Genomic DNA, 12,240 nt, shown 5'->3' with positions numbered 1-12,240 from the left:
GGAGTTTGAGTTTGGCATAATTCCCTTTCTTATCATGCATATGCCATCAGGTTGTTGGCATTGATGATAAATGTTTCCACATTCCAGATTTATTGAGTTCAGGAAAGACAATAGAGATGAACTCCTAAAGTATATTATGTGTGTTCAAATAACAATACATAAAGTGGTCTTTCATATTCCTAACTATCCCACCAAAACTCAGTATGTACCATAAGCAAGTAAGTATTTAAAAAGTTAATTTTATTATTTTGCAATTTTGATGTGCAGAATTCAGTCCTTCCATTTTATGCATGTCCTATGCTTTATAAAAGAATGGAGCTTTTGCTTTACCTTCTTATATAACTTTCATTGGTCTAAATTTTAATTTTTCTTATCTCTTAAACTATGAAAATAATGCTGATTTCACATACACTTTTGGTATTTTTGTAATGGTGCTTGAATGTCTACTAAATATTTTATCTATATATTACAAAATCTGAAAGTATTTAAAGATTTTATTTCAAGTAAAATTATTTTGGTATTTTGAATTTCAAAGTTATTTTTACTTAATCTGTCATTGACATATCATTTTATTTTTGTATTTTAACTATTCTGCTTAACCCTCTCAAATTCTTATAAATAATGATTTCTGAGTAGTTAAGTTTAAAATTCTCGGGACTAGGCTGGAAATCTGGCAGGGCAGTGAAAGGGCCTGCCTGAGTTCAAGCCCCAATACCAATGGAAATACTTAGATTTGACTAGTCTCTGTATCCCTTGTACCCCTCTATAAGAATTCTAGATCTGACTTTTCACCATTATTTTCCCATTTACTTGTTTGAGTTATTAGTGCACTTTTGTGTGGTGTATTTTTTGTTTACTAAAGAGATTGGTAGTAAGCATTTTTAAAAGATTTTAAAAATATGATCTTAAAAAAACAAATAATGCTTTCTTTCTACTACTTCCCACACAAGACAGATCAAACCTGTATTTAATTTCCCTTGTCTTATTTTGTAATCTAAACAACACAGAGTTGTTGCTTCATTCCAGCAATCTTTACCACATTCTTAAGAATAAATTGGCAGGTATACTACAGGTAACAAAAGTGTGGCTCTGAGAAGTCCCAGTTGCACAAATGTGTGCAATGTGGGTAAAACCATTGTCATAAATGGTGGTGCTTTGGTATCATTCCAAAATGCACTTTCTGACAGAAAACTGAGTTCATCTCTTCCATAATACTACTAAGCTTACTGTCATTTTGATCAGGTTTATTTAAACAGTAACCCTAATATCACACCAATTAAATATTTTTAATTAAGTTGAACTTGAGAAATAAGTGAGGAGTCATTCAGCATCACAAATTGCCATTTATCTAGGTAATGCTATTTTGCTTTTAATTTCTGCATCTATTTGTTCATGTAAATCTGCTTAGGACTAATAAACATATGCAGTTGGTGAAAATTAATGCATGACTTCAGCAAAGAATGGAATGTAAGCATGTGTCATGAAACTGCAGTTCCTCCATGCTTCATTTTCTATCATTTACGTGCTCCTTCTATTTAGAGTATAGTCCATTCTTTCTTTTACCCCCCATAGGTCAGCCAACATGGGAAGGATTGGATTCCACTCTCTTCCACGAAGAGTTAATGGGACTGGCTAAGATCAAAGTCTGAGGCTTTTACCATCTGTAATCAGGTATGTACTGAACAAAAATCACTGTGATTTTGTGCATGCTCTTTTTAAAGTATTAGCTTGATACATATTGTGAATATGGTCTTTATTATATTGCATTCACAACTTTATTGATCCTGTAATTTTAAATGCACCTATGCTAACTAATTTGAGTTGTGTAATGTAATGTAATGATGATTTAAAAGGTATTATCATCCATGAAAAAATTTCAGCTGGTCTTAGAAAAGTGTAATATTTGAAATCAGTGCAATTCTTCATTGCTCAGTATGTACATACAAAGATAAACAATTCATTTGTTATTCCATATTGAATATAACCAATTTTAGCACAATCAAATGTTTTTATATTGCTTCATGGTGCAAGTTTAATACTTTTTTTTTCCTCAAACACCAAAGTTATTTTTCCAACTGGAATGCTTTACATCACAATTAGACTTTGTAACAGTAACAGTTACAACAGCTCGAAATTGTATCAGATTTTAGTTGTATATAAGGATTTAGATACTTTGATTCTGCGATTAGAACATGATTAATTTGTGCATAGTCTGAATAGGTATGTGAAAGCATCTTGTTAGGAAATAAAATAATGGAAATTATGTTTCCTGCCACAACAGAATACTTTATACCAGTTTACAGTCATTACTAATTATAGCAAAATAGCTGTTCAGATCTAATTTGTGAGAGAAGAGGCTGTCTTCTGAATGAGATCATAATAGGAAGAGGACAGGTCTGAGATTCAAAACATCTGAAATCAAAGGATGTATATTATTAAAATAGGCAATATCTGTTGTCACTTTTAAGGTGCAACAGGGACTTTCAGACAATACAGACCTAATAAAGAATACTTGGTTAACTTACCCATGTGCTTTATTACTGTAGTCAGATTAGTAAATCGTTGTTGAATTCTGTTTAGAGTCAGCCTCTATGTTAAAATATGAGAACTTGTTGTAACATACACTTAAATTTTATGAAAACGCAGGTATTTAGAGCTCCTATGAAAGTACAACAGGAATCTGTGAAAGTGAGTGTAACAGACCTAGCATTTATTTTTATTTATTAAATTTTTATTGTAAAGATGATATACAGAGGGATTACAGCTAAGCCAAGTAAAGTCAGTTGATGAGTACATTTCCTTTTGAACAGTGTCTCACTCCCTCCATCATTCTCTCCCAGTGTTTCCCGCCCCCCTTCCCTCCCTACATTGTATAGTTGTATAGTTCATTTTCAACATAGGGTCTAGACCTAGCATTTAAAGGCAAGTGCCAGTCTAATACCAGAAAAACAAGTGAGATAAGGAAATTGGCTTCCTTTTTTTTTTGTTAAGTATATGATAGGATGAAAACTTCAGTTAATTAGTTCATAACAAGTCATTTGTCCACATTCAAGTTTTTGGTTAAAAGATCATATCTTTTTGAAAGAGGTTGTAGATGTTATCATTTCTGTGGTCTCTTGATAGTACCTCACTAAACTACCTTGAAGAAACCTTGAGGAATCATTGAATCTTTGGGGAGTTGCTTTTCTTAGTTTTTGAAAAGTAGATTTGGTAGTATATACTTATCTCTCACTTATGTACATCTTAACTTTTTTATTTAAATAAAAAAAGACATTCTGTTTGCAGTACAAGGTAAACATTTCATTCTTTTTTACAACACCAATAATCAACTGCAACGCTCACATGATTTTTTACCCACCCTTCTGTGATGCCTTTTTGCATAGATATTGTTTACAGTGAGAGGTCCCAAAAGCTGTCTTGCACTCAAAGGCTGATGCCCGCTCAGCTCTGACTGACATTGGCTTATCGACCAACCTTAGGATACCCAGAGGATGTAATCATTTTCTATGGTGTTAAAAATGTTGAGAAAAGCAAAGTATATCATTCCTCCAAGATGCTAAGCAGCCATGCCTTTCATCTAATATGCCATCAAAAGCATTTCCCATTTCAAGAACGTAAACTCCTTACACAGACAAATCATTCTTCTCTGGACTCAGTGTGAATACACTGCTGCAAAGACTACATTTGTACTTTAGGTGGCACATTTAGCTCCTTTGGGCCTGTAGTGTCTTTAAGTACTTTTATTGACTTAGGGATTAAGTTTTCAGTGCTAAAGTGTTGTTTGTTTGTTTTTTTTCATACAAAACGCAGTATGGCTCATTATATGCATGTATTACAGTGGTTTTTAGACATTAAAATGCTGAAACATTTTTATATTTTAGTCAGATTTATGTTCTCTTACCTTACATGAAAGCTTAATAGTGCCACGTTTAGAATCATGTTTTGATGCTTCCTGAGAGTTTCTGAAACTGCTACTGCTATGCCTAAGTACAACATGGTCAGGTGGAATTTCAGGGTATGTATGAACTGTTCATTCTGAGCAATGCATTTGTATATATGTTTTGACTAATATAAAGAAACCGACAGATATTACATTGGACCAGCTGAATCCATTTTATGGTTTCTTTTTTAATTCAAAAGCATCACGTAGCAAATAATTTTTTTTTTAAATTGAGTTTAGTTACAAACTAGTTGTTTCTTATTTTTTTTTCCAGTCCCTTTTTGCTTTCTTTTACGACCACATGAAACTTGAGAAGCCACCTAAAGCTATATTTAGTGGAGTTGGGCAGTTCCCAGTGTCCAACAAGAAGGCCTGGTTTAGGCTGCGATGGCCACTGTCATTCCTGGTGATTTGTCAGAAGTAAGAGATACCCAGAAAGTCCCTTCAGGGAAACGTAAGCGTGGTGAAACCAAACCAAGAAAAAACTTTCCTTGCCAACTGTGTGACAAGGCCTTTAACAGTGTTGAGAAATTAAAGGTTCACTCCTACTCTCACACAGGAGAGAGGCCCTACAAGTGCACACAACAGGACTGCACCAAGGCCTTTGTTTCTAAGTACAAATTACAAAGGTATTACACTCTATTTGTCTTTCAGATTATATTTTCTCTTTTGTTGGCTATGTGAAGCCATTGTAAGCGTATGTATTTGTATACACATTTCTCAGCTGATTTGCAGACTATATGTTAAGTAGATTAGACTTTAGCTAGTTCTTAGTATTCTAAGTCACATACTTTTATGTGTTAATGTCTTTGATTTGTTTTTTTTAATAAAATGCTTAATGAGAGTAGAATTTCCATTTGTAGAAAGAGATTGCGACAAGAAAAGGGTATGGACATTTACGTGAGTATGTTCAGTGTTGTTCATTTGTTTCTGTAATGCTAGCTAAAAACCAGCAAAAAACTAATGTGGCAACTTTAATGGCTCAAGTTTGCAGTATTTACGTATCATACTAAGTTAAGCAATTTCTTTTATTAAGTTCTGTATTAGCATGATAGTTTAGTGGCCCATTTGAAAAGTGAATACATCCCGATTTTTGTGGTGATCATCACTAACAGAATATATCTGTGTTTAAAGGCACATGGCTACCCACTCTCCTGAGAAAAGCCACAAGTGTAATTATTGTGAGAAAATGTTTCACCGGAAAGATCATTTAAAGAATCACCTTCATACCCATGACCCCAACAAAGAGACATTCAAGTGTGAAGAATGTGGCAAGAACTACAATACCAAGCTTGGGTTTAAACGGCACTTGGCCTTGCATGCCGCAACAAGCGGCGACCTTACCTGCAAGGTATGTTTGCAGACTTTCGAAAGCACAGGCGTGCTTCTGGAGCACCTTAAGTCGCATGCAGGCAAGTCATCCGGGGGGGTAAAAGAAAAAAAGCACCAGTGCGAGCATTGTGATCGCAGGTTCTACACCCGGAAGGATGTCCGGAGACACATGGTAGTGCACACGGGAAGAAAGGACTTCCTCTGTCAGTACTGTGCACAGAGATTTGGAAGAAAGGATCACCTGACTCGACATATGAAGAAGAGTCACAATCAAGAGCTTCTGAAGGTCAAAACCGAGCCAGTAGATTTCCTGGATCCATTTACCTGTAACGTGTCTGTGCCTATAAAAGATGAGCTCCTTCCAGTGATGTCCTTACCTTCCAGTGAACTGTTATCAAAGCCATTCACAAACACTTTGCAGCTAAACCTCTATAACACTCCATTTCAGTCCATGCAGAGCTCAGGATCTGCCCACCAAATGATCACAACTTTACCTTTGGGAATGACATGTCCAATAGATATGGATACTGTTCACCCTTCTCACCACCTTTCTTTCAAATATCCATTCAGTTCTACCTCATATGCAATTTCTATTCCTGAAAAAGATCAGCCATTAAAGGGGGAAATTGAGAGTTACCTGATGGAATTACAAGGAGGCATGCCCTCTTCGTCCCAGGATTCTCAAGCATCGTCATCTAAGCTAGGGTTGGATCCTCAGAGTGGGTCCCTAGATGATGGTGCAGGAGACCTCTCCCTGTCAAAGAGTTCTATCTCCATCAGTGACCCCCTCAACACACCAGCATTGGATTTTTCTCAGTTGTTTAATTTCATACCCTTAAATGGTCCACCCTATAACCCCATATCGGTGGGCAGCCTTGGAATGAGCTACTCCCAAGATGAAGCACATTCTTCTGTTTCCCAGCTCCCCTCACAATCACAGGATCTTCAGGATCCTGCAAACACTATAGGTCTGGGGTCTTTACACTCACTTTCAGCCGCCTTTACCAGTAGCCTAAGCACAAGCACCACGCTGCCACGTTTCCATCAGGCTTTTCAGTAGGATCCTGGGAACGTGGACTTAGTACAGAAATGTATGCATAGTCCTGCCTTAGATGACAATTTTACTTGTAGTGCCTCATTTAAGACAATATGAAATTTTCTGCTTTTGTATAGTACCAGGTTTCATTAAGCCAGTATAAAATAGAAATTAGCTTCTCCAGTGAGCTTTAGAACCGTTCATGTGCAGTTATGTTTACTTGGGTATTTTATCCTGATTCACTGCCAATTGCCATAGTCTAAGAGCTTTATTTCCATATAGAAAAGCCATTATTATATTAATAAAGTTTTACAGGTTCCATATTCAAATTATTTTTAGACCTTAATTTTTACTTTTTTCCCAGTAACAATGGCTTTACCTTTTGACATTTGGCTCATTTTTTTTAATTGCAATAGAATGTAAATTTCTTAAAATGTGTGTGAATAACTCAGTTTAAAAATTTTTTACTAGCCACTAAATGGATTCATAATCAAATGTTTTTAAATAACTTTAAGAATACAGTTTTGGAGACAACAGATGTTCCTAGATATACTATAATTTCAGATCTGTACCTATTTTGAAGACTTGCTATTGTCTGTCTAAAGTATTTGCTACAATATTATGAACATAATAAGAGAAACAAAACTTAAATACAAAGCACCAGTATTTGTAGCAAAAAGCGACTCTTAGTAAGGTAATATAGCAATCTATATTGATAGTTTGCCCTTGACTAGCACACAGACTGTTTTGCTGGGTTTAAGCCTTTTTAACCTTTTAACTTACTATCTTTTCTTTTAATATTAGCTTATGACATTGGAGTCTTCAGCATCAGTATCTAGATAGCTCTCTAATCTTTTCCACCTTTCCCAGCCAGAGGGTGGCTCAGGTACACCAGCAATTTTATTCTGTTCATTGGTCCACAGTTACTCCATAAACTAGAGCCATTGTGGAACTGTGGGCAGTAGAGATATTAATCCCAGCCTCTGGGAGTGGCAGATGCTTAAGCAGGAAGGTAGATGTAAAGCATTCCTTAAAGCTGGGAATTTGCCTATGGGGTCATGTCTGGTGTTACCAGGGTTGAAAACGAGGCTTGAGGAGTAAAGTAAAACCATATCACTTCCATCACTTCCTGCTGAATTTGATATATCTTTCTCTTAAGAGCCAGAAGCAGAAGACAAAAACAGCAATCTCGCTCCTATGATGTCTTCTTATTGAGTTTGACTCTAGCTTTTCCTGGTATTTCCAAGTAGAGAATTTAAAACTTAAACGCATCAGAAAACTATTTGAGGAATTACTGCAGAGTTTTATGGAACTAAAACTATATACAGTAAAACCCCACCTTTACACATCTCTAGGAAATGGGAGATATGTTGGAAATAAGTTTAATTTGTAGAAGAGTACAACGTACAATAAAACACGTTTTTTTTTCTTGATATGAAAACAGAAATCAATATTGTATTCGCTAAACAAAATAGTGATGGGCTTTCCTCACGTTAGACAACCACCATCATCTGTTCAAAGATCCAGTTATATTTTTCAAGGATCATTTGGACATCAGCCTAGGAAACTTACCTACTAAGCACTTGATAACACCTTATTTTGGGACCCCATCTATTGGGGTAGGAACAAAACAGAGAGATTTATAGAAGAGCAATACTCTTAAAAAGAAAAAAGAAAAATTATTTCTGAGCACTCATTAGCCCTATCTGGAGCTTCTTTCCCTTTGTGTAGGGCCATTTATAACTGCAGGTTGCAATGTTTACCAAGCATTTTAAAAAGGAGTGCAGATTACTGAACATAAGACATTATTTAAAATATTTGGGAGTAGTATAATTTGTGGAGAAAATGTAAATTGTAATAATGTAAATGGGGGTTTCACTATATATATATAATACACACATACACACATTTATCGCACTTCATAGAATCAAAGTTGCTCTCTGAAGGAGCTGTGGCTCCTGATATTTTATCATGCTCCTATTTTTTTAATCCCAGGAGCAGTAGTTTTTATACTTATGTATTTAAATTTTATTATGAGAAATGACATTTTATTAAAAAAGTGTGTTCCAAAGGCATTAAAATTATATATGTTAATAAGAAAGTACATTAAAAAAATTTCAAACTGCTCCTAAGCTTTTGATTAGGAGAATATTACACGGAAAGTAGGCTTTTGCTCTGCTTCATTACTGCTTCCTTTAGTTTCTATGAAACAGATTGCTTACCTAAATCTGCAGTTGAATGATTAGTGTTCAATATTGCTTTAATCACCATAAAAAAGGAAAAGAGAAATTTGGTGACAGAGCACAAGTACATAGAAAACCTATTTTTTAAATAGATATCACAAATGGCAAGTGTGGAAGCATTACTTCGTTCTGCTTAAATTTTGCTTAAGAAGTCAAATAAGTAAATTGAGACGTTGGCCTTCAATAGGCTGTATTTTACTTTTAACTAAAAAAAAAGGGAGTGCCTGGATTTATGAAATAGAGCATTTTGGAAGTGGGGAATGGCGCCATATATGTATGTATATATATACACACATATATATGTATAGATATACATATATATGTTTTTTTTCTTCTAATTCTAACCTGACATAGAATTCAAACAGTCATCTTCAGGGCAACAGTATTAAAATTGTGGAGTCTTAATGATCTTACATATACCTTTCTGCCTCTTGTTGCCCCATAGAGTTGAGATAGCACTTCACAGTAAAAGAGAAATCAGCTATACTTTTTTTTACATTGACTGAAGTGGTCACTAAACCCTTTTTGATAGAGTTTCTATTAAAGATGAGGCAGATTTGTTTAATTGCACAATATTCTAATAAGAATATAACATATAATTGGCTTTTTTTAGAAAAATTGTAATTTGTTTTTATTTGAAGTAGACATGATTGAAAATAGTCATTGCCAATGCTGTTTTGATTCTTTAGTACCCAGAATCATCATTCTTGACATTTCTGGTAGTGCCTTAGCTTGGGGAAGAAATGGGGGGATGGTGTTAACATTAAGTAAAAATATATTAGTATAGAATTTGGACCTCAGACAAGATATTGAACCTCATTCAGTTTGACTTCCACATGTGTGTACAAACTACATCACCAGTCACAGAAGTGTGAGTGTGGAGGCATCTTGGCACTGTAAGCAATAGTATCCGTTGGTTTATACAAACACCTACCGTCTTTATATAGTTACTGGTCACTTAAACTTTCATTTTAAAATCCTATTATCAAATCCAGTTTTTAAAAATTTTGATTTTCCTGGCTGACCATGCACCACTCTTTGTGCAACTTTTTTATTTCATTTAGTGTTTCTTTCAAGCTGTGTATGTTTGCCTATTTGTTGCTTGTGCTTTATTTTTCTTAGTCATTTGTGGAATATAGTGTGATATTGTGTTAATTTGGACAGTAGCGGTTTTTAAAAACCATATACTGACTGAAACATGAGCCAGAGCTGATTGCTTTATTAAGCTAATAATGAATGTTATAGAGTACATATTTTCAGGATCATTCATCTAGTGAGCAATACACTTATTATAGGCCAATATTTTTTTAATAGAGCTTGGTCAACCTCTATACTACACATATTACAAGATATAGCACTTTCAAAATGAATCGAAGCCTTTACAGAAACTTTCTAATAGGTATGCCTTTTATTTTAAGACTTAAAATTTGTTTCAAGTGCCATTAGATGATATATATGTAGGCCTTTGATATATAATGCTTTGTGTACAAAAATGGTAGATGGTATTTTAAACAGGTACATTTTTACAGTGTTTTCTTATCAATTTGCTATATTGCACAGAATCAGTGTGTGTCTTTTCATAAGGTTTTACAATGGTTTATTTTTTTACAAGGTTTACGTGTCTCAAAGCACACTGTCTTCCCAGTCTGTAAGTTAAAAAATATCAGTTCACCCAAGTTGCTTCTAGCCTACTGAGATCCATGTGACATCGGAGGAGATCTTTTAAATGTTGAGTATTTGTCATTAGCAATGGCAGGCTGTTTCCTCTGACAAATAAGTGCCTGAGTTGAGTATGTCTTTGTTTTTGTTTCACTGTGTTAACTGCCAGGTCTACAACACAGATTGTATGTGTTGATGACCTCAGTCCACATCATGTGTGTTTGTGATTAAAAGCCCATAGAGAGCTCCTTTTGGATCATATAAAACAAGATGATACTACCAACCTTGGTAATGGCACACTTAGGTCACCATGAAGTCCTTCTACTAGGTTCTTAGCCCTCTGAGGGTGGAAGGCGGTGTCATTTAATAAATTATCTAGCTCCATAATGACACAGAAGTATTGCTAATGTATAAGACACTTCATAATATAAGCTGCAGTGGTACAGACAAACCAGAATGAATGTCTATCTTCTCAGAAACACTCCTTCCATATTATATTGGATCATGCTGCTAATGTAACTTGGGATACAACTCTTCATGGTGCTACAAACTTCTCTGTCTTGTTCAGTTGTGTTTTTTTAATCCATAGGAAAAGGACTGCTTTAGGTGTAAAAGTGTACAATATATTTTTATACTGTGACTTAATTTGTCATTAACAAACTTTTACACCACCACAATGTATTCATGTGCACTTGCAAAAGGAGATCTTGGATGTGCAAATGTTACCAGAACAAACCCAGCTTTTGTCCACAAGGTGACTGTAACTCAGAATGGAAAGTGGGCTTGACAATGGAGTGTGGAGTGAAGAACATGTTGTAAGTTACTAACAGCCCTTTGAATTTAAGAAAAACTGGGAATCCATTAGGAAATGGATTACATCGTGCCTCAACATAAGCTGGACTGCTGAAATTGTATTTGTTAGCTAATGAAAAAGTGTTTGGACTAGTACTCTAAAAAAATGTTCTAATGATAAAGTTTTGAATCAAAATAGAAAAATATCTGCATTCCAGACTGAATTTTGTATATTTTTATTGCATTTAAAATCGCTATTCTGTGATATTGGGAAATCAAGTGGCTTATCATGTATATCATGTACTTAAAATGTATTCACAAACTACTGTTGTATTTGTATAAAATATAGACAAAGATCCTATTTGTGTGTGTGTATGTGTGTGTGTGTGTGTACAAGCTCTGTAAAATAGCAATCATTGTGAAGCTACAGTGATACTACATTTTAAAACGTTCACATCCAGAAAGCAGGCTATTTATTGCTAGATTCCCATACTTAAAATATTAATTTTCTGCTAATTAAACAATAATAGTACTGCAGCTTCTCGTGACCTACAGTGTTATGTTTCCTGTAAGAAAAAAAAAGATGTGAATTCCACAAAAGATATAAATAAAATTATAGAATGACTTTAGTTAACATAGGCCTCCCTGAAATGTTCATAGATGGTAATTTGCTATAACATTTTTTCTTCACTATGAAGTATTTTTTATTTGATAAATACAAAATTCTAATTGTTGGCTCTAAGACAGTTCTTGTCATTGAAATGAAATACATAGGATTCTAAGAGATTTTGATTTTAAAATTTTTATGCTTTTAGAGGAAATGCAGAAATTACAGATTTTTCTAAAGTTAAAACATCAAAACCTTAATCCAGAGCCAGGTGCCAGTGGCTCATGCCTGTAATTCTAGCTACTCAGGAGACTGAGATCTGAGGATCATGGTTCCAATCCATCCTGGACAGGATAGTCCATGAGACTCTTACCTCCAGTAAACTACCAGAAAAGCCGGAAGTGGGGGCTGGGAATATGGCCTAGTGGCAAGAGTGCTTGACTCGTATACATGAAGCCCTGGATTCGATTCCCCAGCACCACATATATAGAAAATGGGCAGAAGTGGCACTATGGCTCAAGTGGTACAGTGCTAGCCTTGAGCAAAAAGAAGCCAGGGACAGTGCTCAGGCCGAATCCAAGGCCCAGGACTGGCAAAAACAAACAAACAGAAAAGCCGGAAGTGGAGCTGT

The 12,240-nt window shown here is 35.0% G+C and overlaps 1 protein-coding gene across 4 annotated transcripts in view; it reads left to right on the top strand.

The window, feature by feature from the left end:
• Positions 1-11,361, top strand: part of Plag1 (PLAG1 zinc finger) — a 45,308-nt gene extending 33,947 nt beyond the window's left edge. For 2 of the 4 annotated variants that reach the window (XM_048358821.1, XM_048358822.1), the window contains exons 3-5: positions 1,573-1,671; positions 4,215-4,569; positions 5,075-11,361. In XM_048358821.1, the coding sequence (XP_048214778.1) occupies positions 4,328-4,569; positions 5,075-6,332 (1,500 nt within the window). In that variant the 5' untranslated portion in view covers positions 1,573-1,671; positions 4,215-4,327 and the 3' untranslated portion in view covers positions 6,333-11,361. Of the gene's footprint in view, positions 1-1,572; positions 1,672-3,967; positions 4,570-5,074 lie in introns of those variants that run through there. The other 2 variants (XM_048358824.1, XM_048358823.1) reach the window with 2 other exon arrangements.
• Positions 11,362-12,240: the final 879 nt, after the last annotated feature.

This window comes from Perognathus longimembris, chromosome 12, assembly GCF_023159225.1.
Source record: "Perognathus longimembris pacificus isolate PPM17 chromosome 12, ASM2315922v1, whole genome shotgun sequence".
Lineage (NCBI taxonomy): Eukaryota > Metazoa > Chordata > Mammalia > Rodentia > Heteromyidae > Perognathus > Perognathus longimembris.
This window is presented reverse-complemented; position numbering and strand designations above follow the sequence as displayed.